Source organism: Podarcis tiliguerta, assembly GCF_965153285.1.
Source record: "Podarcis tiliguerta genome assembly, chromosome: 5".
Classification (NCBI taxonomy): Eukaryota; Metazoa; Chordata; class Lepidosauria; order Squamata; family Lacertidae; genus Podarcis; species Podarcis tiliguerta.
In genome coordinates this window covers 211,855-237,656 of record NC_139538.1, presented here as the reverse complement: position 1 = coordinate 237,656, position 25,802 = coordinate 211,855, and the positions used below count along the sequence as shown (strand labels likewise).

Here is a 25,802-nt window from a genome sequence, read left to right as displayed (position 1 = left end):
CTCCATGACCGCCGTCAGAGGGCTTCACTGCTGGCTGTCAGGCGCTGGGCTAACAAGCACACGGGGCGGGTGTGCGAGGGGATTAGGGTTTGCCGCTCTGCTGTCAGAACAGCTTTAACAAGTCGGCCATCTCCGATCGCTGCAAGAGCCTCCCTTCAGGGGACGCAGCATCAAAGGGGCCGACGTCCAGGCAGAGCAGCTCCAGGCAGGAGAACATCCCGCCCTGCTTGGCTGCTAATCAGGACGCCGTGTCTCTGCCTGTTCCCTTGCAAGGAGTGACAACCGCATCATCTTGCCAGCTGTCAGCCCTGCCCAAACCGATCGACCGGCTTGCTGGAGTGATTGAGATAATGGCCGGGTTGAGCCTGGGCCGCTGCTGGCTCATCGGATCATTTGGGAGCTCGGGGGGACTGCCAGTCTCTCTCGGCCCGAGCACAAAATTGCCCAGACAGGCCTCTTCCCCTTGAGCGGTTCGGATGAGTTCCACGCAGTGGCCGGGCTCCTGGGTTGCCAGATCCCCTGCCCCTGCTTGTATTTTTATGCCGTGAACCAGTGGTATAGAAATTTAATAAATAGAAGGGGGAAAAATAAAGGTCACATGCATCCTGTTTCACCACCTGAGGCGAGATGGGAAACTGCTGTCCTGCAGATGCTCAGCCCATCTCCCCCCTTGCCGCCCCACCAAAGCCTCTCTTGCCGGCGTGCACAGCTGTGCGTTCTGGCGATATCTCAGGAGAGCCCCACAAGATTGTGCAGAGGCCTCACCCGAGTCCGGAAGCCACCCCAACCAGCCGCCCCTCCAGTCGCAAGGGTGGTGGTAGAGGGCATCCATGGAGGCACCCCATAGATTCTGCCACCTGAGGTGGCTGCCTCAGTCTACCTCATGGATGGGCCAGCCCTGTGCGCATCCGTCACGCAGCATCAGGGTGAGTGGGCAAGCAGGCAGTGGCTTCACTTCAGTCGCCTGGGAGAGAGTCAGGCTGTGCGGGAGCAGGTTCCTCAAGGCAGGTGTTGCGGTTGAGTGAGGGCGAGGTGTTCCTGTTGGATTGGGAAAGGTACAGTGCTGTGGGATGGCACTTGGCAGACACGCAGCCAGGAGGGCTAACACAGAATCCCCAGGGGTGGCACCAGACTGCCGCCCCCACCCCCAACCGAGGAAGACCCAAGGGGGATAAAGGCAGGTTAGTGTGAGTCTCGCTGACTCCCAGAGGAAGCCATGGCATTTGTCCCTGCATGATGCTGAGCTAAGCGCATGTCACTGTAGTTATCCATCTGAACACCAGCTGCGGAAAGGTCAAAATATTTAGAGGGACCAAGATGGCTGTTGGTGGTCTGTGGAAAATGGGATTCTTTCATAACTGGTGGGCAGATCTGAGCCACGGTTGTCTTTGAGCAGCTGGGAGTTTGGGGGGAGCTCAGGGCTGGGTCTGGAGTAGGACCCAGAAGCCACAGCGTCAGGCTCCAGAGGGTGCCATCTAGGTTGGTAGAGGGAGAGCAGCTTTTTGCAGGGACTTCTCAGTCCTCCAGCAAGAAGAGACAGGTTTGGCCAGCCGCAGGGTTGCTGCGCTGCCCGTTGTCTCCTGGGCAAACCAGGAATTTGTGCCTTTGGGGCTGCATTTGAATTTACAGGGACTGAAAGTTGTGTTCTGTCTGTTCAATCCATCCAGCCATTTCCCATCAGCTGCAAAAGTACCCCGGGTAGCAGATCTGCAGATATCTCTCTCTCTCTCTCTCTCTCTCTCTCTCTCTCTCTCTCTCTGCGTATGTATTGCTTGGAATGCAGGTCCTTACAAAAAAGGCAGGTGGCAACTGCATTTCGTTTAGGAAGGATTTCTCCTCTCTCACACAGGAAGGAATCCCTCCCCCTCTCTCCTCCGACTGTTCCTGCTATGGCACACAGGTGCTTCACCTAAAAGCCATTTGCTCCCTGCTTCAAAAATACTGTTTTCGCCATATGGAAATTGAACCATCAGGTTTCTAAAATATTGCTGTTCTCCTTAGTTTTGGGCCCTCATTTGCTGCTTGTGGCATAAGTTAGCTAAGGCAAATATATGCAGATGAGAAAACGCTCATGGGGAGATGTGCCAGAACGTTTGCAGCTTCCTGCTTTATATTTATAGTCTTAATAAGTTAATTTTATTAGTGTTTTGCATTTTGACTTTCTATGTGAGCCAGCTTGGAAGGGCTTTGGCCCTGAGTGGTGTCAGAGCTCAGCCGGCTATTATTTAGCGAATAAGCAACCCAGAGGAGGCCAGAGTCAGGGTCCTGATTCCACACAGCCCTGCGGACCCGGCTCCGACTCTCTTGAAGGGCTCTGGAGCACCAGGTGCTTGGCTCCTGGCAAGCCACTGGGTGGCGCTCCAGGCCCACTCGGCGGATCAGCTTGCTTGCTCAAAGACCCAGCAGCTGCCTAGAGAAGCTGGGCAGGTGAGGAAGCGGCCAGTGTCCCACTTACAAACTCTTGGAGCAGTGAATGCTCCATGAGCTCTTCTTCCTCAAGCTCAGCTCAGCTTCTGCACCAGCAGCCATTACTGGTGTGGCAGTCAGGAGTGCTGGAACTACAGGCAGGTTTGTGTGGCACAGCAAACTCTTTAGTTGTAGTATGAAAAGCTACAGGAATTGACACTCTGGGGCGGGCGCTGGGAGGAAACGAAGGAGCGTCTCTGCCCAGAAAGTCTTGCAGGCGTAAAGAGCATTGAGAGCAGGATCACGTATTACTTGCCTGAAACCATGATGAGCACCAATCGCTAGGAATGCACAATTAATAAGGGAGGTAGAGGGGTCCCTAGCTGGCTGCCCTCAAACAAGCCAGGCCCAGGGATTCAGGTTTCAGACGGTGGTTTGTCTGGAGTGAAGCAAACCACAGTCTGCTGGGTGGCCCCCGCGCTAGGCAGAGGGTTGTGGTTTGCTGCTTGCACTGGCTTCACATTCAGCCGTTAACCATGAACTCTGACATGTGACTGAGGCTTATGACGGGGGTGGGGGGGGTGCATCTCCACTCGGGCCTGATCCTCACTGGGTGGCCTCAGGGCAGCCGTTATTTCTCACCTGTAACTACCTCAACCATAACTGGTTCCTCCTAAACTGCAAATAAATTGCAAATAGGTAAGGCTTCAAATGTTGAGGTGTTTTTACATATTTTGTATGCCTTGTGTTTATCACTGGAGCTCCAGAGAGCCCCTGGCCAAGAAAACACAGCAGCAGGGACTCTGTTTGCAAAGCTGGGGCGGCAGGTGGAAGGGCCACTTGGGGAGCTGGCTGCAATTGGCGGGCTCAATGGGCCCCCGTCTCTGCGGCATTTACTCCTCTTGGGGCCCCCAGCCTGTCACTTTACCAGGCAGGCTGCCAGATAATGCACATCTCAGCAGAGGCCCAGATGGTTTGCCTCTAAACGGCAGTGAGGAGGTCTAGACACGGCTTTTCAGCGGGACTGACAACAACCCTCAGCATCCATCTCAACCACCCACCTTTGGCTCAGCCTCTGACAGCCCCAGGCAAAGAGGCTGCAAGGAGGTCGGAAACAAGCACACCTTTGGGGTTCTGGAAATTCTGAGGTGCAAGTTCCAAAGGAGTGAGGGGTTCTCACTCCAAGCCCCCCCCCCCCCCCCCCCGCAATTTCAGCACCATAGCAAGAGACAATAAATGAAGGAAAATCAGGAGCTGTATAGATGCAAGTTGCTTGATTAGGCAAGTTTATTCTAAGCAGAAAAACTGAAGTTTCCTCACAAGAGAATTTGGAATGTGGTCCCAGGTTCCCAACCCTCCAGGAAGCAACTGGCAGCCTCAGTCAGGTGGCAGCCTCCTCTGAGATCTTCGCTTTACTCTTGAGACAGATTTTAACCCGGAAACAGCAGTGCGGAATGGGGCAGCAGGACACTACAACAAGGTCCTCCCCAGGACAGGTGGGTGCTACAAGGCAGCAGGCGCAGGGCCTTCCCACCCATCCCGGTGGCCTGAGGGCTGGCAAACTACACGAGCCCAGAGGCTGTGCTGGTCGAGACAAAGCAGTAGCTAGCGAGGAGGAGCAGGCAGAGTCCAGGGCTGGTTGGGGCCTCTGCAGGCTACATGTCCGAAGGGCAGTTCTCCTGGTCGGTGGGCATCATGCGAGCCGTTTCGATCTTGTAGGAATGCAGGGTGCTCTTCAGGTGCTCCACAGTCTCTGGGGGCAGCTGGCGGGTTCTGGACATGATCCAGGCGTAATCCACATGGAAGAGCCAGAGGAAATTTGTGCAGGAGTAGATCAGCGTGTAGTTCTCGTAGTCTGTGGAGAGGACCCAGTAGGGTGCTGCCGGCATGACTGGAGGGGAAAGGAGCAGGAATTGCCATCAGCAAAAGAGCCGCTGGAAGAGCCGGGGCTGGCTTGGCCGGCAGGAAAACGGAGGGACAAGAGAGGCCTGGCAGCATCCCTTCATTTCCCAACAAGGCCTCTCTTTTGTCCGGGGCAACAACGAAGCCCACGGTGCAAAAGGAATAAGGAGCCTGTTCACTGGTGACTCGGAGCCCAGCCGTCCCAAAGGGAAGCTGGGCAGTGCAGAGACTTCACCGAACTGGATCACAATGCAAAAGGCAGCCTTTAAAATAGATGTATCCTTGCGGCAAAACTCACAGCCGGCAATTGAGGAAATGGCTCTCTGTGTGTTTCTAATGAATGAGGCCTCCATCTGCTTCCTTGCCAGGTAGAAAGAAGCCACATTGCGCCAAAGAAGCAGATCATTGATAAAGGGATTGAAAATGGCCAATAGTGTGAGGCCCTTGTCCAAATCTAAGGCATGCTCACAGCTGGAAGACACTGCGCTGCAACACAAAGGGCGCTGCGGAGCTGAAGGGGCCACTCCAATTGTCAAGGGGCTGAAACAGCTCCCCTGGTGAGGAATGGTTACAACTTTGGGGCAAATTTGGAATATTGTGGAGAAAGCCAATGCAGAGAGGTGCTCCAATGAAGCTGTGTGTTGGAAAATCCAGAACAGGTAAAAGAAGCTATTTCTTCACACAGTGCATGGTTAACCTATGGAACTCGCTGCTGCAGGAGGCAGGGATGGCCACCAACCTGGATGGTCCACCAAGAGGAGTGGGCAGTGAGAGGATTGCCAATGACTACTAACCACAATGTAGCCAGCAGAAACCCCCAAAATGGGGCAGATTCCATTCTGCCTCCACGGTTGGCCTTGCAAGCTCCATCCTCCATGACTAGGGTGGACCAGCTATTCCAGAGGAAGAGGAGGAGCCTCCCACTTACTTACACGAGCTAAACTTGACCTGCAGCTTCGCCGGTTCATGGTGGTCTCTTTGGAAGGCTTCCCCCTCAATCTGGTTGATGGAGCCGTCAGAGCTGGAAGGAGAGCAAGACGTGCAGCAGGTGAAAGAGCAGCCCAAGGAGGACAAGAAACAGTTTACAAAACAAGAAACAGCATGGACACATCTGCAACCGTGTCTGGAGAAAGTGGACCACAGTCCCCTTGTGCCGCGGTTGCATTCACAGGCCTCCCCTTCAGATCTGCCTGCTTGGTGGGAGGCAGGCGGGGCCTTTTCGGTGGTGGCTCCTTCCCTGTGCAATTCCCTCCTGCACTTTGTGCGCCTGGTTCCCTCTCTGTGTTTTAAAATGGGCCTATGAGATGCAGCTATTCCTGTTCTCGTTTTAACTAAATGTATAATTTGAAACTGCCGCTGTTGGATGAGCTGCAGGTTTTAAACCTTCTGTGCCTCCCTTTGTGAGCTGCCTTTGCAGGTGGGTCTTTGGCCCTGGAAGGGGGCACCAAAACACCTAGATAAAGGCAAGCCTGCCATCCCCTCAGCCGGGGCAGCCAGAGGGAGGCGTTGGGGCAGGAGGGCCCCCCAGGAGCCCAGCAGGAGCCCCCAGCTCTTGCCCAGCCACCCCCTCCCTCCCCAAACCATGGAGAACTCCTGCCAAGCAGGAGGAGAAAGATACTTACAGGAGTTCCTTGTTCACCACTCTCACTTTCCCGTTTTCCTTGAGCTCATAGTGTGCCTGGATACATTTCCCTTTCTCAAAATTGGATGGCAGCTTCTCGATCTCGTACCATATCCCCTGATACTGAGAGAGGGGAGGGAACACACAAGAGAGCCACTCCACATTCTGCCCAGCCTCTTCTGTGGGGCTGCGATTGAAGCACCGCTCTGGAACAGGCTTCCTCACAGCCTTGAAGAAACCTCATTCTGCCCTGCCCAGCCTTGGCAATGCCCTCCCCACCTTCAACCCCCTCCTCCCGCTGCCCCCGCCACCCAGTGGTCCAGCTGACTGCTGAGCTTGGCTGCAAGAAGGCAGAGTCAGGGCGGGTTTGCTCCTACCTTGTTGACGTCAAAGCCCTCCTGGACTGGAGGGTCTGGGCAGCTCCCCATGTGGAAAGTTTGCCCCCGGGTCCCGCCGAGGAGGCCCAGGATAAAGGGGAGCAGCACCCAGTGGACTGCCATGGCGATGGGCGGGAGCAGAAATAGGCTCCCTTCCTGGCAGGGAAAAAGAGCAGAAGGGTCAGGGAGGGGTTAGATGGCCCTTGGGGTCCCTGCCAACTCCAGTTTTATGGGTCTGGCAATCCTTGAGCAAGGCTCAGAAATGGCCAAAGGGGCCTTGGGTGAAACTTCATCCCCAGGTGCCTGTCGAGGAGAGAAGGCAGGTGGGGGGGGGGGACCCAAGAAGCCCAGAAGGCAATGGATTGGCTCACAACTCAGCGAGACCCCCCAGGGCAGCTGCAAATATCGCTGGGTGGAGGGAGACCAACAGCCCCATGCAAGGAAAGGCGTCCCTCACACTCAGAAATAACATCACCAGTAGGACAGGTAGAATCGCTTTTTGGAAAAGAATCTTAGACCAAAGATGTACTTTTTATTTCATTAAGAAAGTTTATCTCCCACCCCTCCACATTAAGCGAGAGAGGAGAAAAGTGTTGGGATTCCTGCACTGCAGGGGTTGGACTAGATGGCCCTTGGCAATGACTTCCCTCCTTCTCTTTCCATGGTTCATTTTACATATCATAAATCCCTGCATATTTTACAAAAACTATGCCATTCAGTATTCCATTATTGCATCCATCAAAACTTGTTTACACTGCTGCCAGCATTTTCAGCTGTATACAGTTATTTCCCATATATTCAATAAACGTTTTCCAGTCTTCTTTAAATGTATGTTCTTCCTGTTCTCTTATTCTGTATGTTAAGCCTGGGAATTGTGCATATTCTGTCCACTTAGGTTGTTTTTCTTCTTTGGTTGGGACCTTGCTCGTTTTCCATTTGGGGGCTAACAAAACACAGGCTGCAGTAGTAGCATCCCTAAATAACCTTTTTTGACACCTAGGAATTTCAGTCTGAATTATCCCCAACAGAAAGGACTCTGTTTTTGGGGGGAAAGTACTTTTAAACATTTTTTTCAATTCATTATGGCTCATTTCCCAATACTCTTTTACCCTTTTACAAGTCCTCCACATATGAAAAAACATTCCCTCCACCTCTTTACCCTTCCAGCACTAATCTGATTCTGTCTTGTACATCTTAGCAGGCCCACTCGGAGTTAAATACCATCTGTGAATCGATTTCAAGTAGTTCTCCTTCAAAGAATAACATGCGGTTATTGCTGTAGCATCACTTTCCCAGAGTTTTTCCCAGAGGTTAAAATCTATATTGTGTCCTATATCTATTGCCTGGTGTGTCATTGAGGCTTTAACAAGCTCGTCTTTTGTTCCTGGTCTAATAACAAATAATACATTTTGGACTAAAGTTTCTCTTTGTTTTGTAGAAGTTCTTTTTCGAATTGTGAGCTTTAGTTGGAAAAACAATTTTGCTATCTAATTTAAAATTTCATGTAACTGATGGTAGTGTAACCACTCCGTAACAGCTCCTTACGTTTTGGCTCTTTGTTTTCTCTTTCTTTTTTGTCAAAAAACTCTGTTCAGTATCACTTAGGCTTAGCCTCTTATTGTAACCAAATCCTCAGGGGAGCGATGTTGAACTTCTGTCCATAATTTTACAAAAATTATAAAGATTATAGTAATAAACAAGCAAACTTTGGCCATTGATGGGGTGCATGGTCAGCTGCTGGTCAAGCATTTATCCCTGTTGGTCATTCTGGAGGGTCAACACTTGATTTTGAGCCCTTTGGGCCAACGCTTGCATGAAAAAGCAGCCCAGCTCCAAGCCCCTCCAGGCTCCTGCCCCTTGCCTGTGAGAAGGAAGCCCCCTCAGACTGGAGAGTCTGCCTTCCACAAGCCTTCGAAGAAGACCCCAAAGAGACGTGGTCTTGGCCTACCTGAGCTCAGGTGGTGTCTCCTGCCTGCTGAAAGCTCTCCTCCTGCAGCCCAGCAGCAGATGCTCTCCAGCCTCTCTGGAAAGGATCCCTGCAAGGGCAGCTCCTTTTATGAGCCTCTGGAGCTGGGGATCCTGCCCTGGCAAGCCACACCTTCCTCCCCTTTCACTCATCCCTTTGTTGCTGGAAGGAGGGCGGCAACTGGTGCCATCCAGAGGGCAGGCTCTTCGGCATCAGTGCCCTTGCCGCTCCACCCCACCACCAGCAGCAGCGGTCTTCTCAGTACCAGGCAGTCATTATATTTTTTTAAAGTTTGCCTATTCCCACCCCCACCCCCTCTTCAGTTAAAGATTCAATGCATTTGTGTCGGAAAGCAAAAAAAAAACTAGGAGAAGTAACAAACCTCTCTCCTGACAGAGAACCGCCCTGAGCCCGGCTTCGGCTGGGGAGGGCGGGATAGAAATAAAATGTATTATTATTAACAAAAGGAGGGATGGGAATGCATCTTAACTTAATGTTATTCTATGCTGCTTTTCAGATCAAACCCTTGATCCCATCGCCCAAGGGAGGAACCCTGGGGTCCAACTCAAGATTGTCCCTCCCACACCTTCAATGAGAGGCCACCATTTCATACCTTGGTCCTTGAAGGAGGTAAGGAAGACTGACAAAGCATTTACTAGATCAGTACTGATGGTGTGGAGAACAGGGAGCAAAGCCCTTCACCGCTGGTCCCATTCCTGGATCATCCAGCTTCCTCTGCATTTACACAATCTGTGACCTGCTTCCCAGAGGGAAAGCAATTTCGCAAGAGGAACTGCAAGGTAAATTAAAAGGCACTCACGCGACCTGTTTCAGGTAGCTCAGGCTCATTCTTTTGCACAGCGTTTGGAGTGCGAGGAAGAGGACCTAGACACACTTCCCTTCTTTGAATCCTTATGCAGAAGGCCAGACTATGCCCTGAAGGGTAAAGGTAGAGGTAAAGGTACCCCTATGTTAGAAGGGCTGTGGAAAGCTTGGTTCGTTTATTAATGTTTGGTGAGAATGTCCTGACGTTTAAAGCTTTTGGAATAGAGTATTCTCCATTATACCCACAATTACAGACCAACCCCTTTCTCCAAATCCTGCCTTAGCCCTCCTTGGACATAGACTTAGGTTCCACTCTGTGCCACAGTGAACTAATAGGCTTCTTACTGACCGCAACTCGATTAGTGATAGCTCAGCAATGGAAGAACCAGGCTGAAATACCCCTGAACATACGGGAAAATAAAATATATCTGGGATACAGCAATGTCTGAGCATCTCATCAGAGACAGGAGGGCAATTATTAGTCTCCTTCTTTGGAGGTCTTTAAGCAGAGGCTTGACAACCATATGTCAGGAGTGCTCTGATGGTGTTTCCTGCTTGGCAGGGGGTTGGACTCGATGGCCCTTGTGGTCTCTTCCAACTCTATGATTCTATGATTCTATGAATTAAAGGCATAACAAATAGAGACACCTTCCAAGAAACGTGGACCCCTTTCTTGGACCATGGTATTTATCAAAATCAAGACCTCCTTATACAGTACCAACTGCTCAGTATTCTCAGTGGAGAGGTTACGTTAAAGTCATCTGTTTTGACTGTTGATTGTGTAAGTGTAGGTCTAAGGAGAATGGATAAGTGTATTGCTGGATAAGAGTTTAATGGTTTTTGTACTTGTTTAAAAACCCAAAAATTGAGGCCAGAGCGCCAGGGGGCCGACTGGAGCATGGCCCAGGAGCCAGCCCGTTTCACTCTCTGCTTGCCCTGGCTCGGGAACAGCCCCTGAGCTCTACCCGCTCCAGCCAGACAGGAAGCAAGTTGCCCTAAGACACGGGCGTAGCCAGAATTTATTTGGGGGAGGCAGGCTTTGTTAGTGGGGAAGAACCGAGTTATCGGCAATGCTATTGGTCAGTTAGTTAAGTATTTTTATTTATTTACGTGATTTAGGGGGGCAGCTGCCCCCCTGCACCCCCTGGCAACACCAACGCCCTAAAAATAGATTCCTGGATCAGGCCAATGGCCCATCTAGTCAAGCATCTTGTTCGCACAGTGGATGAACAGATGCCCCAAAGGCAGGATCCGGGCACAAGAGCCCTCTCTCCTCCTGCAGCTTCCAGCAACTGGGATTCAGCAGCGCTGCTGTCTCTGACGGTGGAGGCAGAGCAGAGCCAGGCTGGCCAGCAGCCATGGAGAGCCGTCTCCTCCTGTCCAAGTTGGGTGGCCACCACTGCCTCATGTGGGAGTGACTTCCATAGCCTAACTATGTGTTGAGTAAAGGAGCCCTTCCCAACCGGGGGTGGATTAATGCCTCCCCAAGGCAGCCTTGCCCAGAACAGCAACCTGAGCCTCTGAAGGGCAGAGTCTGCATCACGGGCACAGAGGGTTCCCTGTGGCTTTGGAGTCCATCCACCCTGATCTCTCTCTCTCTCTCTCTCTCTCTCTCTCTCACACACACACACACACTCACTCCAGATCACATCCACGCCACAAAGTCAAAGCACATGACCTCCCCCCAAGAATCCTGGGCTCCGTAGTTTGTTCAGGGTACTGGGCATTGCAGCCCTCTGTGGGGGGTAAAGGGTGGCTCCAGGATTCTTTGGGGAAGTGCTGTCAATGGGCATTAAACGTCTGTTGTGGGTGTGACTCCTGTTGCCTTCCTGAGAGCAGCACAAGCCCAAAGCAAAAGGGATCTCCTTGCTTCCAGTGACCTGGATTTTCACCCCTTGCACAATTCAGCCAGAGAGCAAGGAGAGCCTGGGGGCTCCTGCTGCGGGATCTGACCCAAGTGGGCCCATTTGGACCAGCATCCTTTTCTCACAGTGGCCAGGCAGATCCCACCAAGCCACAGGAGCCCACTCCTAGGGGCCAAGGTCCCTTCAGCCCCCCTAAAATATCTGAGGGGCTGGGGCCCCCAAAGTTGGTGGGCCTTGTCCTTCATATGCTGTGTGCGTGCCACATCTTGTGACTGGTTATGTGGGGTGGGACTTACCTGGGCCACCCCAATATTTCATTCAAGTTGGCACCCCCTCCCTCCCTGCAGCCTCATACCCCGTCCCAGGAGGACTGGGAGGGGGGTTACCGGCCAGCCCTGGCAAGGTCTTTCCCCTTGCAAGGTCCGGACAGGCACCTGTCACAGTCAAGGCAATGTGTCACCTGCCAATTAGCTCAGAGTCATTAGCATTTGAGCAGAGCACATTCTTGTTTGTTTTTATATATTTATATATTGCAGCAGCAACCAGCCCCAAGACTTGAATGGCATCCATATAATCCGCTGCGGTGTCCTTGAGTAAGAGGCCACAGGAGTGGGAAGAGGGACGGGTGAGTCCTCTTCCTCCAACCCTCATTCTTCGCAGACGCAGATCGTCACCTGATCCCATCACCTGGCAGGAGTCAGCTAGCTGGGCAGGTGTCTCCATCCCCGCCTCCAGCCCAGATGCCTTCCGGTCCTTCTCTGCTTGCAGCTGTGCACAAGCTTGGCTCTCCCTTCCCCTTTCCTGCTTTTCGTGAAGATACACGTCGTCTTGGATGGCTTTGGGGCAGGAAGGAGGTTCAGGATGCAATCCTCAAGTGGGTGGGGAACCCCAAGGCCTTTCATCCGCCTCATCCAATGACCAGCTTAGGCTCTCCCCACCCGGGTGAGGGGGGCTTTCTCCTTCCTCCACACTTTCCCTGTTTTTATTCCTTAAATCATTTTCCTCCCATTGGGAAGGAAGGGAAGGGACTTCAAGGCTGGGGGAGAGGTGTGGGGTCCTTTCCCTGGCCCACCCGCTTTTGCCGTCCTTCTAATGTCAGAGTTCTAATATCAGCAGGACAGGAGTCATGGAAGACATCAGGGAAGCAGGGCAGGGGTTCAAAAGAAGTGGGGGACACCAGGCTTACCAGTAGTGCATGTGTAAAGGATCCAGGGGTCTTGGTGGACCACAAGCTTCACAGAGCTGCATCAACAGACGTCAAGTGTCCACATCAAGGGAAGTCAGAGTCCCTCTCTTCTGCCTTGGTCAGGCCACACCTGGAATACGATGTCCACTTCTGGGCACCATAGTTTAAGAGGGATCTTGATAAGCTGGAACGTGTGCAGAGGAGGGCGACCAGGATGATCAAGGGTCTTATGAAGCCGTATGAAGAATGGTTGAATGAGCTGGGGATGTTTAGCCTGGAAAAGATGAGACTGAGAGTAGATATGATAGCCATCTTCAAATATCTCAAGGGCTGTCACAGGAAAGAGGGAGCAAGCTTGTTTTCTTTTTTCTAAATTTCATTTTCCTAAATAAAACAATTAAAACAATAAACCAAATACAAAACACACATTTAGTTTTGACTTCCTTCCACCCCTTATTTTCATTTCCACTACATATTCTAATTGTTCCCAATATTTCCACTGTTTTATATCCCAATAATTGTTACTGCTGAATTTACTCTATTACTGTTAACTTTTTAATATGCTTACAGTAATTTTGCAGATAAACTACAAAGCATCTTCAATCTTCTTGAAATATTTTTTCATCTTTTAAATATTTTTCCATTCTTCCTTTGTTGGTATTGTGCCCCCTTTCCAATTCTGAGCATATATACCATTTGGGCTGCTGTAGTAGATTTCTGATCCTTTAATACACTTACACCTAAAAGAAAGCTTTTCTTTTAACTTTTAACAAATAATTTCTAAAAACATTTTTTTGCAGCTCGTTATATATATTTTTGCATGCCCAGAAGCAAGCTTGTTTTCTCTTCCTCTGGAAGGTAGGATTTGAACCAATGGCTTCAGTTTACAAGAAAGTGGAATCCAACTCCGCAATGGGAAGAACTTTCTGGTGGCAAGAGATGTCAACTGTGGAACAGGACTCCATTGCAGACTCTCCCTCTTTGGAGGTTTTTAAGCAGTGGTTGGGTGGCCATTTGTCATGGATTCTTTACTTGAAATTCCTGCATTGAGGGGGTTAAACTAGATGACTCTTGGAATCCCTTCTAACTCAACAATTTAGGATTCTATGAAGACGAGATCTCCCTCTCAAGGCAGAGGCTCTTTCTCTGCCACCTAGAGAGGGAGGGAAGATGCTTCCATGGGATTGCTGGGTGATAATTTTATTTTATAAGTAAATACATCCAATAACTAGAAGGCATGTTTCAAGGGGAATACGTCTTATTTGGTCAAAACCCGATGCAGGACAAAAATAGCAAACGCAACGTCCCATTTTAATGTCTTAATGGAAGTTTATTTTAATTCGCAACAACATGGAAACAGGCAGATAAAAGTGTTGGGAAAATTAATGGCCATCCGTTGTGACAACCATTCATGACATTCCAAGGAGCACATCAGAGCCACCGGAGTCCCAGGGACAGGAAGTGACAAATGCATTTCTGGAGGCAGAATCAGCCCCAACTCCTCAACTGCAGAAGATTAATGGTGGCTCATGGCACACTTGGGTGGATGATCAACTCCTAGGTGTCCTACTTTATGGAGGACAGTCCTCACTTTGAAGGCCTGGTCCGGTTGAAAGGCAAGGGAGAGGAAGAAGAGAGAGCTATACTACCTTTGCATCTGTACATGTACAATGTAGATATTATTATTATTATTATTATTATTATTATTATTATTATTATTATTAATATCCCGCCCTCCCCGGCCAGAACCAGGCTCAGGCTGTCTAACATCAAAATAAATAATACATTAAGACATCAAATTACAGATATACTGTCAATCGCCCTGTGATCCTCGGGTGAAGGCAGTATAGAAACTTAATAAACAAAAAAATGAGTAATAATGCAGCAGCACGTGCAAACTGTAGATAAATGTGTCCTTTTGTGGGGAGAACTTTTCATGCTGCTCTTAAAGCCCATCAGGTCCTTTCAAAATGCTCGCACGGGAGCAGGTGGCTCAACCACAGGTGAGATGGGACCGGAAGTCCTCTGTGGTTTGTGAGCAGATTTGTCATCCTACGTAAAAGCCAAGGTGTGCCATGGATGAAGGCTTTTGTGGTGCTGGCAAGTACCAGACCCAAGATGCTTCTTGTCTTTCAGTGGAAGTTTTCCCTTGACTGTGTGTGGCAAACGCCCCCCCCCCCCGCCCCGCCCAGGGCAGCTGCCCTCCTTCCGCTCGGCTGCCGAGGGGGAATCTCCTTCCGGCTGCGCATTCCAGGACAGGCCTGTGCAACTGTCCAAGGGGCAGGCAAAGGACAGAGGAGCCACAGGTCATTTGCACTGATGCCAAACGCCTCGTGGCATCAAAGCCCCCCCCCCAGCTGCCTGAAGAGCCCTCCTGGCTTGTGGTTCAACAAGCAAATCTGCTCCTCGCTCCTTGGGGTCCAGGTCACCCTGCAAGAGCACCAGGCTGGATGAGGCCTCCGGTTCCACAGACCCTTTAGGAGGAACGTGACATTTGGAGACCTCAGGGGCTGAAGAGGATCCCCTTGAGTAAGACAGGGGGCCATACATCAGGGATTTCCTGGACAAGTCCAGTTTTGGGGGGCCAGCACCCCATCTGGGAAGATTTTTGGATTAAATGTCCAGGTTTTGGAGGTTTTATTTTTTGTTTTTGTTTTTTCTTCTTTCAATATTTTTAATGCGCTGCATTCTAGAACAGGGAGCAGGCATCGAGTGGCCTGGAGCAGCCGGGGGGGGGGCATGCCAGGCCCCTTGCCAGTCTCCCCAGTCGCCTGGCCTTGCCTGACCTTCTCAGGGTTGCTCAGCCTCTCATCGTCAGCAGGAGGCCAAAGACAGCAAAGGGAAGAGGGGGGAGGGAAGAAGGGGGAGCAGGCAGGCAAGGAAGGGGGCAAGTGAGGGAGATGTGGGGGGGGGGTCTGAGTTTTTGATCCCCAGAATATGGCAGCCCTAGAGTAAGATCGCTGTGCAGCCTCACTTGACTCCCAGGAAGTCATCCCCTGCCCTAGAGTGAGGAATTGGGGGAGGCAAGAGGGGTCTCCATCACTTCTCAGGGCAGCAAAGAAGATTTACAGTAGATGCATGAAAACGGACTTAGCCAATAAACACCAGAAAGGCCGACTGAAACAAGATGAGCCAGTGAGGCCGCCCTGCGGAGAACGCTCCAGAGTTCTGGGCTGTCATTCATTGGAGACTTTAAGCAGAGGCTGAATGGCCGTCTTAGAATCCTAGAACTGTAGAGTTTGAAGGGACCCCGAGGGTCATCTCGCCCAACCCCCTGCAATGTAGGGATTTCAACTGAAGCATCCCAGGAGGGTGGCCATCCAGCCTCTGCTGAAGATGTCAGGAGTGCTTGTCCAAAGTGGGAGAGGAGGGGAGCCGGCCAGACCCCAGAGCTAGGCGCACCAGAAGCTGCCTGTGCCAGACCAGGGCAGACCACCAGAGCAGCAGGGAAACGGAGGCAGCTGGCTTTAAATCAGCTTTAATAGATGCCAAGCTCCTTCCAGTCCCTGACTGAAAGCCCCCCGGGAGCTCAGAAGCCCAGCGGGTGAGCAGCCACAACACCTCCATTCTTCACCAGGGCATCGGAGATCAGCTTCATGCCGGCAAAGGACTCCTCCCAGGCCAGTGAATTGGCTTCCCGCAGAGCCTGGCGGACGCGCTGGAAGGCCTGCGGGACACAGGAGGAGCGTCACCCACCCACGCGGGAGAGCGGTCACGGCCACCCAACACAGGGCAGCAGCCACAGGCACCCAGGGCATTGCCAGGCCCACAGGGAAAAGCTGGCAAGGGAGGGAAGCTCCGGGTCCTTCCAGGGCACAGCTGCCCTGCCTGGGCAAGAGCTGGCGCGGGGCTGGCACCCTGTGAGCCACCTTGTTCTTGGCCCCGGGGGAGACCCATCACCAGTGAGGCTTCCTCCAGGCCGGCGGAGGCTTCAAAGAGGCACAGCCAGGTGCTCTGGCGAGAGGCCCAAATAACTCCCTGCAATTATGGCTAATTGAGGAGAGAAGCATTTCACACCTGGTTACATCCTGCAAGGCTCAGCTCCTGCCCCAGGACTGGGAGGAGGAGGAGGAGGAGGAATGGATCACCCGGCAGGAAACGGGGGCTGGGGGAGGGGCAGCCAGGGGGAGGAAGTCTGGGTCTGAGAAGCCTCTGTGGGGCCAAGGCAGAGCCAAGGGGAGAGAGGGGCTACGGGGTCCTCCTCCCACCCCACCCCTTGCCTCATGGCACCACGTGCGGCACAAGAGCTCCTCGTGCTGCGCTGACGGCTGCTTCAGCAAAAGAGAGCGGCTGGCCCTGGAAGAAGAAAGAGAGAGAAGGGGAAGGCCAGAGCCCACAGGAGGGGAGCCCAGAGCCCAACACAGGCCCCCCAGGGGTCAGGCCCCTAAGTTTGCAGAGCCTGGGGGCAAACCGTGGGCCCCTTTGCTCTCGCCCTGCAAAGGCAGACTCCCTACCTGGAGAGAGCCACAGCCATGGCGTAGATGTCGATGGCAGAGTCCGCCACGCGCTTCAGGTGGAACTGCTGGTCTGATGGAGGAATTGGGGGGGGGGAGAGGGGGCGTCAGGCAAGATTTGGGGCAGCTGACCTGGCCTCTCTGCTTCTCAGTCCAGAAATTGCTAAGGAGGCGAGTTTGCTTTTGCAGGCAGACTTGGATTATACCCTCCCCCCCCCCGCCCGACCCATGACACAGCAGACACTGGACCTGCCCCACTGTGTGGCCCCCCAACAGCCCTTCCCAAGAACACCCACAGAAAGTTGTGGGGCCTGACAAGTGGCCTCCACGCCCCACCTCAGAAAGTCAGGCTGGGGTCTCTCCCCTGCCTGGTCAGGCCCTGCTCCCCATGGCTCCTGATCCAGGGAGGGACTTGAGGGACTTGCTGGGGGGCAGGGGGGGTACCTGCCACTGCAGCTCCATATTTCAGCAGCAGACTCTCAACCGCTTCACCAAACAGATCAATGGCCTTGGTGACCTGGACGGAGGAAGGGCAAAGGGAGGGCTAGCCTGGCATGCCCACACCCCTTTGCCCCCCAGGCTGAAAATAGTCCTGATGGGGGCCAGCAGCTCTTCCTTTACAGGCCCCTCCCACACCCTGTTTCTCCATCAGCTGCTCTTTGCATATTTACAGCACCTACAGGCGCAGAGATGGCATCTCGGAAAGACCAGGCTAAAGAACCAGCTGGAAAGTAATGGTCCTGTTGGTCAGGAGCCTAAGCCCCCCCCCCGGGGGGGGGACAACATCCACCTCTCAGGCAGCCGGCACTTCAGGAGCCTCTGGAGTGAGAAGAGCTTGCCCTTCCAGGCACCACCTGGGAACAGGTGTGGAGGGGGCTCTGGCACCCTGCTCTGGAAGAACACCCCATGCAGACACCCACGTAGGGCAGGGGTGGGGAACCTTCAATCCATGGGCCCACTTCATCCTGCCAAGGGGTCTCATTTGACCCACATTTCTCTCAAGCCAGGCCTACCTGCCCATCAGCTGATGTCACCGGGAACGTCAGCTGATGGGTGGGAGGACAGGGAACTGGATCACACAGCCAAGGCAACAAGATTCAATTTCTGCTCATCAGCTGATAGGCAGGAGTTAAAACCCTTTGCAAAAGCACTCTCTGAAGCAGATCTGTCCTTCTTAAACAATCAGGGGCAGAAGCAGGAAGAGCAGCCTGTATCTTACAGGCTTCATTCTGCTATCTGCCACATGGACCCCCACCATCAGCACCACATACCTGTCCACTTAGAGAAAGTGCCCAAAGCTGCTCCAAAGAGTGCTTTTGCAAAGGGCTTTAGGGCAGCCCCAACCACATGTCAAATCTGGCGCATGAGGTTGATCCAGATCCTGTGGGCCATTGAGCCAAAAAGCTTACCCTCCTTGGGGGGGTGTCCTCTTCACTGGCACGATGGAAAGAGAAGCTAAAGTTGCAACAGCATCTCAGGATAGGCTCAAAGGGGGACTTGATGCTTTTGAGGGGACCAGTTTTGCTGGCAATGTAACAAGTGTCTGCACACAAAGATTATGTGTGTACATAGCTCTGTACATCTCCAAGGTTTGCTTCCTTGCCAGCACCTGGATCCAATCACAGCTGTGCTCCAAACTCCTTTTTATCCCACCATGATGTCTCACCAGAGTCGCGCAGTCCTCCAGCTCTGGGTGAACATCGCCCTGCAGAGAGAGGCCACTGGGAAGCCCAACTTTCCTGCAGTGGAAGGAGAAAGGAAAGGAGATGTGCAGAACTTGGAAGAGGAACAGAACTGTCAGTTGGACATTCAAGATAGAAATCAGAAGGTTGATGTAGAGCAAACCAGGGAGTCTGTCCCTCCTGGCTGTTGCATCAGACCAGAGGGTAAAAAATGGTAAAAGCTCTAGTCTGTTTATCTACTTGCACTTCATGTGCAAGTAGGTTGGCAGGAGCTGGAACAGAGCAACAGGAGCTCACCCTGTCGTGCGGATTCAAACCACCGACCTTCCGATCAGCAAGCCCAAGAGGCTCTGTGGTTTAGACCACAGTGCCACCCACTCCCCCTCAGACCAGAGGAACAACCCAGGCACCCTCTTCTGCCCCTAAGCTGGACATGGGGGCTCACAGCCCCCCCAAAAGCCCCAGACATGCTCCTCACCGCTTGGCTCTCATGACAATCTCCTTGCAGAGGGCTTCCACCTTCCCCACCGGATTGGAGAGGGACTTCTGCAGGCGCTGCAGCTCCTCTCCAGCATACTAGGAGCAGAGAGAGTCGCCCTGCTCAGAGGAGGCTCAGCCCCAAGGCTGTTTCTGCGAAAGAGATGGGAGGGGGCACCCCACCCCACCCCTCCTGTTTCCCCCAGAGTCTTGGGTCAACCTGGAGCAGAGCAGAGGGCAGCTCCAGCCCATGAACTGGGGAACTTCCTCTAAGGTTCCTGCCCACAAAGGCCCCACGGACAAGCCATGGAAGAAGGGGCAGCCCAGCAAGGGAGGGCTGCCAGAGAGATTCTGACCTGGCTCAGGGAGAAAGCTCTGCCATGAACTCCTTTGGGCTTCTCAGCCTCCACTAGAAAACAAAACTAATGGCGGCCGACCTCATGGGGTTGGTGTGCCATCTAACAGGCTGAATATGGTGCTGGCAAAAGGACAACTGTCCAGGACATCTGCCTGGGCTCCTGGTTCACTCCTGGGGGGCCTCTGACTGCTTTCTCTCAGGCTCCACAGGGTGGGAGCCACCAGCAGCAGGCAGGCAGAAGACCATGGCTCAGGGGGCAGAGCACCCCCTTTGCACTCAGAAAGTCCCCGGTTCCATCCGCCATGGCAGCATTTCCAGGTATGGTTGGGAGTGTCCCCTGCCTCGGATCCTGGGGAGCCACTGCTGCCAGTCAGTGTAAGGTAAAGGGACCCCTGAGCATTAGGTCCAGTCGCGGACGACTCTGGGGTTGGGGCGCTCATCTCGCTTTATTGGCCGAGGGAGCCAGCATTTGTCCGCAGACAGCTTCCGGGTCATGTGGCCAGCAGGACTAAGCTGCTTCTGGCGAACCAGACCAGCACACGGAAACGCCATTTACCTTCCCGCCAGAGTGATACCTGTTTATCTACTTGCACTTTGACATGCTTTTGAACTGCTAGGTGGGCAGGAGCAGGGACCGAGCAGCGGGAGCTCACCCTGTCGTGGGGATTCGAACCACCGACCTTCTGATCGGCAAGTCCTAGGCTCTGTGATTTAACCCACAGCGCCACCCACGTCCCTGCCAGTCAGTGTAGGAAGTGCTAAACTAGATGGACCCCAGGAAGGCAGCTTCTTGTGCTCCAAGTGCCATCTAGTGGTGGGTCCTGAGGGCTTTGATTGATGCTTGTGGCAGCCAAGGAGAGGCTGAGTGAATTCTGAGAAGGCCAAGGAGGTGTCAGGGCCAGTGGGAGGGCGGCCCTGGTGAAAGGCCGGGGTGGGGGCTCACCTTCATGCCCCCCAGCGCCACAAACAGGCGGAGGATGTCGTTGGTGCCCTCAAAGATGCGGAAGATCCTCACGTCTCGCAGGACTTTCTCCACTCCCGTCTCCTGGCCAAAGGAAGCAAGGTCACCTCCACTGGCCTGAGGCTCCTGCCCAGTTGGGGCAAAAGGAGCCGCCCCTGCAAGCCCCCCCCCCCCCCCGAACCCAGGCAGGAGCACTGACCTTCATGTAGCCCATCCCGCCCAGGATCTGGATGGCTTCATCGGTCACTGTCCAGGCTGCCTCCTGGGGACGGAAACAGCCCAAGGCAGCAAGGGCAGCCTCAGCTGATCTGGGGCCACCACCCCAAAGGCCTTGCTGGCCAGACAGGTGCCCCCTCTGGGGCCGGAAGCAGGAGGCCAGCAGGGAACAGGTCAGGAGGCCAGCACTTCTAACAGGCCAGGGAGCGGCAAGCCAGGAATTTAGAGTCAAGGAGTGCCGCCTCAAGCGCTCAAGAGGGTGCCCCCCAACTCGTGCCTCACCCCCCTGCGAGGCCAATCAGTTTCTGCCTAGCAGAGAGGGTGGCTGAGGGATGGAGATTAGGGAGAGCCGGCCTGGCTTCCTTGGTGAGACAGGCCCCCCACCAACCCACCCAGTGGCGAAGCTGCATGCTGTGCTACGGGGTGGAGAGCAGGCGGGGGAGCAGCATGCATCCCGGGGGGCACTACAATGGCACCCTACTGGAATAGTGGTGGCGGGGGTGGTCCTCTCCCTCCGCACTCCCGTTCCTCCACCAGTGGACCCACCCCATCCACTCACGGAGGCGAAGATCTTGCTGATGGCAGCCTCCAGGCGGTAGTCGGGCACCTTCATGTCCATGTTGGCACTCAGCACGTAAGCCATGGCCTGGAAGGGGCGGGCAGAGGCACCGTTGGGCACCAGGCGGTGCAAGGGCTCCCAGGAATCCCTCCAAGGCGCAGCCGCCTCTTCCCGCCCCCAGGGCCTGTCCTCGGGCGTCGGGCCCGACGCCCCCCCCCCCCCCCACAAACACACCGCTCACCTCGGTCACGTAGAGCAGCATCGCCATGCGCGCCAGCTTCTCCTGGATGGTGCCAAAGCTGCTGAGGGCGCTCCCGAACTGGCGCCGGTTGGCCGCGTGCTCCACCTGCGGGCGGGTCAGGGCAGGGCCGGGGCTCAGCGCGGGCGCGGGCGGCTCCCTCCCTCCGGCCCCCGACGGCAGCCCCGCTCACCGCCTTGCGGAGGACGCCGCGCATGGTGCCGGCCAGCGCCGAGGCCATCCCGAAGCGGCCGTTGTTGAGGATGTGCATGGCCACCTGGAAGCCGCGCCCCCGGCCGCCCAGCAGGTTCTCCGCCGGCACCTGCACGCCGTCGAAGTGCACCTCGGCCGTGTTGGAGCACTTGATGCCCATCTTCTGCTCCGGGGGGCCGCTGGGAGGGAGAGCGGGGCTCAGACTCGGAGGCGCAGGGCGGCGCGGCGCGCTCCTCGGCTCCATCCCGGTCCCCGCGCAGCCGACGGCACGACCAGCCGCGTCCCAGGGGCGAGGGATGCGCACTCTGCCGCGTCCCGAGGCTATTCCCTCCTCCCAATTCCCCGGACCGTGGCCGCCCGTCCAGGCATCTCCGGGTGCTCCTCTCCCCGCGGGGCTCACCTGGTGACGCCCTTGAAGGCCCTCTCGACGATGAAGGCCGAGATCTTGTCCTTCTCCTCGCCCGTCGTCACGTCCTTGACGCGCGTCTTGGCGAAGACCGTGAAGATCTCGGCGGTGCCGCCGTTGCTGGAACCGGGAGGAGTCAGCGAGGGCGCGGGGAAGCCCGCCGGGCCACCCTGGTGGGGGGGGGGGTCCTGATCCGGATCTGTCCCTCACCTGATCCAGATCTTGCCCCCATTGAGGGTGTAATAGCGCTCGCAGGAACTGAGCTCCGCCGTCGTCTGGATGGAAGCGGCGTCGGACCCGCTCGACGGCTCCGTCAGGCAGAAGGCCGCGTGAACCTCGCCTGGCGCAGGGAGAGATGAGCCGCTCATTCGACGGGGCGACCCGGCCGGCGGGATCCCGGGACTCTCAGAGCCAGCCAGCGCCCCTCCCAGGTTGGGCGCCGCCGTCCCGGGCCTCTGGGCGGCGGCCAGGCTGGCCTCTCACCCCCGCGGCTGCTCGGCGGAAGGAGACCCGACGGCTCCCGCCCGCGTCCCCCGCCTGGTTTGGGCTTCCGACGGCGCTGCTGCCCTCGCCGCCCCGGCAGGTCTCATTTCGGGGAGGGGGGGTTATCTTACCAGTTGCCAACTTGGGCAGGTATTTCTCCTTCTGGCTTTTTGTGCCAAAGAGCAGGAGTCCCTTGAAGCCGATGGACTGGTGGGCACCCAGGGCGATGCCCACCCCGAGGTCGTGCATCCCGACCACCTCCACCATGCGGGCATACTGGGGGGTGAATTGCTCTGAGGTTGGCATCACGCGGGGCAGGCAGCCATTGATTCACCCAGCCCCACAAGGCAAAGATGGAGGAGGAAGGGTCTCCCCAGGGAGAGGAGTTCCCCTTGGCCCATCACACCGGGAGCATCAGTGCCACCCACACCCCCCACAACCCACACATGCTCCCACATCTCTGCGTGGGCAGGGGCTGCACGAAGGGGGAATTCTGACCCCTTCTCTGCCTCCTCCTCCTCCCCAGAGTCCCACGGGACACCCCCCATCAGTCCCTCTCACCTGCGTGTTGGTGAGCCCGATGCCCCCCAGCTCCTCGGGCACCTGGAGGCCAAAGCAGCCCATGTCCTTGAGGCCGGCCAGGGTCTCCTCCTGGATGCTCTCCAGTTCCTCGTTGGCCGCTGGGTCGTTCACTTCCTGCCCACAGTTTGAAAAGAACAAAGCAAAGGGCACAGACCCTCCCCTAAGGCCACTTTCCTGTGGCAGGGAGTTCCAGGGAAGATTTGGCCTAAAGCAAGAGGCCTCCTGCTAGGACTGGTTTGCCAAAAAGAAAAAGGGGAAGAGAGAGAGTTGTCTTCTGATCCGAAGGGTCTTTCCAAGTTAACAGCTGTGGATACATTTGGAGTCAAGGATCTAAGGGGCAAATCACTCAACACCCAAGACGGAAGAATTAGGTTTTGTTTTTTAAAGAATTTCAAAAGTGAAATCTGAAAAGGTGAGAAATGATACTTTTGGCGGATTTTGCATGTCTGAGCAATGTTTTTCCAGCTTTATACGCTTCCCTCCAGGGCAAGTGCCCAGGTGTGCCCTCTCAGATGCCCAGGGCACCCAAAGACAAATGCTGGCTTAATTTGGCAAAATGGAACCTCAGGCCTCCTCAGCCTCACTCACCTCGAAGAAGCGGGTGCAGGGATCCACCATGGCCCGCAGGGACTGCGCTTGCTCCGGGGAGAGAACTGGAGGGGGCAGAGGGGCTGGGGGGTCAGCAGGAGGATCAAACCCCTCACCCCACCCCTCAGAGACCCCCGCTGGCTGAGCTGGCTCCCGCTGCCTACCTGAAGGGAAGGGGAAGACATTCTCAGGGGCCAGGTGCCCGTTGAAGATGTTTGTGACAAAGGATGTTGATTCCTGAAAGAAAAGGCGGTGGCACAACAGAGCTCATGCCCTGGCAGCTTCCAGTGGGTGCAGGTCCCCTCCTCTCTCCCTCCACCTTGTGGAGGGGATGCTTTTCCGTCTCAGTGGTCCCCTCCTGAGCCCCAAGGCCGCCTTGAACCCGCTTCCCACCTCCTGCCAAAGCACCTGCCCCCGCTGTTGGCCCAGCATGCCTTCTCTCAGGGTGGGGGCAGCCAAAAGGAGTCCCAGGCAGCCTCACGCAGGGCGGGGGCAAGGAAAGCAGGGCTGAGTGACAACAGCCCCCATTCACCTTGTTGGCATGGCTGGAATAGCTCACTTTTTTCCGGTCAGGCACAACATAGGAGGGAGGCAGTAGCCTGGAAGAGGAAAGGCAGGAAACATGGGGGGCAGGAAATCACTGAGGACCCCCCCCCGCGCGCGCAAGCCTGTGTGGTAGGCAGCCCCTGCCCCCCTGAAGCCAGTGAGATGCAGCAGCCAGCTCAGACCTCTTGACCAATGAACCTCTCAGGTGGACTGAGGCCCAACAATAGGCTTGAGTAGCTCCTGCCAAGGTGAGGGGAGTGAGCTAGCTAAGCCTGCAGGACAGCTGACTCTATGGCATTAACCCCTTTGTGCATTCATCAGACTCAAGCACACTGGTTAGATGAGGCTGGTCATCCCGCAATACACTCTGTGGTGCCCTGCCAAGACCAGCAGCCCCTGTGCCAGGTCCTTCCCCCACAGCACACGGCCCAGAGACCCCCTCCACTCCACCATCCTGCAGTGACCTAGAGGGGCTTCTGCCCCCCGCCTTTGTTTCTGCTGTGCCAGGCATACCTGAGACTGGATTTGGCCCACAGCTGTCTCCACCACTTGAGCCCCATCCCTCGCTGGATCAGGCGCAACATCCTCTCTGCTTGGAGAGGTGGTCCGAGGTCAGTGGCGCAGAGCACCTGCTTGGTATGCAGAAGGTTCTGTGCTCAGTCTCCGGCAGCATCTCCAGGGGCAGCTGGGAAAGTCCCCTGCCTAAAATCTTGGGGCGCCATTGCTGCCAGTCAGTGAAGACAGTATGGAGCTAGATGCCCCTACTCCTGCCCCCTTCTGTGCAGCCCCTCTCACTCCCTGCCAGGCCCCCCTCCCATAAAAGGGCAAGGGGGAGATTATTATTATTTCCTTGCTGGGTTTGGTCTCTGGCACCCGCTAGGCTGGGCATGGAGGGAGGGGTGGCCCTGCCTTGAGGCTTGCCACCCGCCCCTTGGGGGGCCTGGCCTCTTCACCATGGGGAGCCGCTCAGCCTAGCCGTGGTGGGTAACAGCTGAGGACAGAAGTTCCCTCCAGGAAGAGGCAAGTTGAGCAAGAGGCAAGAGCCCAACTTACCTACAAAATGCAGCAGCAGCAGGAGGAGGAGGAGAGCCCTAACTGGGGAGCCATGCTGTGCTCCTACAGTGTGACACCACTGTTTCCAGGGCAATGTCACAGAGCTCTGTGATGTCATCTTAATAATAATAATAATAATAATAATAATAATAATAATAATAATAATTTATTTATACCCTGCCCATCTGGCTGAGTTTCCCCAGCCACACTGGGTGGCTCCCAACAGAAGTAAAAGCACAATAAAACACCAGACATTAAAAACTTCCCTAAACAGGGCTGCCTTCAGATGTCTTTTAAAAATAGGAGAGCTGCTTATTTCCTTGACATCTGATGGGAGGGCGTTCCACAGGGCGGGCACCACCCCCGAGAAAGCCCTCTTGTCCTGTTAAGGCCCCACCCTCCCTTTTGGCACTGGGGCCTGCCAATTCCTAAGAGGAAATATTCCCTGCAAACCAGCATGGGGGTGGAGTAGATGATCCTTGGGGGTCCCTTCCAACTCTGTGATTGTAATCACAGTGATTCTGTCACTCCATGAAGTGTCCCAGGAGCTGCACCCAGAGCCACAGGGTGTCATGGTCACGGCACCCTGACCTGCCACCCAGGAGGCTCCCAGCTTGACTTGGGTCTCTGCCACAATCTCAACGGAGCCTTTGAGAAAGCCCCTCTCTTGCCCCCGGCCACAGATACACCCCCCCCCACTTAGACACGGTGTACATGCTCTTTCCCTCGGTTATCAAGGGCTGCTTCCACTTACGGTGGGGTGGGGCGTGCTTTGCACATGCTCAGAGGCTTTCTTAGTAGGGCTGGGTGACTTCATTATGGCTTTAATAGTGATAAT

At 54.8% G+C, this 25,802-nt stretch overlaps 2 protein-coding genes across 13 annotated transcripts; both read right to left on the bottom strand.

The window, feature by feature from the left end:
• Positions 1 to 3,665: 3,665 nt before the first annotated feature.
• On the bottom strand, positions 3,666 to 8,361 carry APOD (apolipoprotein D). The gene is made up of 5 exons (XM_083441305.1): positions 8,255 to 8,361; positions 6,307 to 6,462; positions 5,931 to 6,052; positions 5,241 to 5,329; positions 3,666 to 4,297 (listed from the first exon to the last, which is right to left on the bottom strand). The coding sequence occupies exons 2-5, from the start codon at positions 6,427 to 6,429 to the stop codon at positions 4,062 to 4,064; spliced, it is 570 nt and encodes a 189-aa protein (XP_083297431.1). The 5' UTR covers positions 6,430 to 6,462; positions 8,255 to 8,361; the 3' UTR covers positions 3,666 to 4,061.
• Positions 8,362 to 15,610: 7,249 nt separating this feature from the next.
• Positions 15,611 to 25,064, bottom strand: LOC310678325 (very long-chain specific acyl-CoA dehydrogenase, mitochondrial-like). Of its 12 annotated transcripts, none has more exons than XM_083442158.1 (20): positions 24,965 to 25,064; positions 24,425 to 24,540; positions 23,898 to 23,964; positions 23,530 to 23,602; positions 23,366 to 23,430; positions 22,757 to 22,951; positions 22,327 to 22,471; positions 21,923 to 22,052; positions 21,707 to 21,832; positions 21,287 to 21,485; positions 21,097 to 21,201; positions 20,856 to 20,942; positions 20,280 to 20,342; positions 20,063 to 20,164; positions 18,763 to 18,860; positions 18,269 to 18,341; positions 17,047 to 17,119; positions 16,603 to 16,675; positions 16,369 to 16,444; positions 15,611 to 15,815 (listed from the first exon to the last, which is right to left on the bottom strand). In XM_083442158.1, exons 2-20 carry the CDS (start codon positions 24,493 to 24,495, stop codon positions 15,678 to 15,680), a joined length of 1,959 nt encoding a protein of 652 aa, XP_083298284.1. In that variant the 5' UTR covers positions 24,496 to 24,540; positions 24,965 to 25,064; the 3' UTR covers positions 15,611 to 15,677. The 12 variants fall into 12 exon arrangements, 11 of the variants coding, with proteins under 11 accessions (XP_083298284.1, XP_083298289.1, XP_083298290.1 ...); XM_083442163.1 differs by having other exon boundaries at positions 20,063 to 20,161; XM_083442164.1 differs by having other exon boundaries at positions 22,757 to 22,891.
• Between the last annotated feature and the right edge of the window lie 738 nt (positions 25,065 to 25,802).

Excerpts from the sequence above, each read along its gene's own strand:
- LOC310678325 (XM_083442158.1), bottom strand. The coding sequence starts at position 24,495 with ATGTTGCGCCTGATCCAGCGAGGGATGGGGCTCAAGTGGTGGAGACAG. Across the intron at positions 21,833-21,922 it reads GGGGGCAAGATCTGGATCAG|CAACGGCGGCACCGCCGAGA; the intron begins GTGAGGGACAGA and ends TCCCGGTTCCAG. Across the intron at positions 16,676-17,046 it reads ATATGGAGCTGCAGTGGCAG|ACCAGCAGTTCCACCTGAAG; the intron begins GTACCCCCCCTG and ends TTCCTCCATCAG.
- APOD (XM_083441305.1), bottom strand. The coding sequence starts at position 6,429 with ATGGCAGTCCACTGGGTGCTGCTCCCCTTTATCCTGGGCCTCCTCGGC. Across the intron at positions 6,053-6,306 it reads AGGGCTTTGACGTCAACAAG|TATCAGGGGATATGGTACGA; the intron begins GTAGGAGCAAAC and ends CCCCTCTCTCAG. Across the intron at positions 5,330-5,930 it reads GTGGTGAACAAGGAACTCCT|CTCTGACGGCTCCATCAACC; the intron begins GTAAGTATCTTT and ends CTCTCCTTCCAG.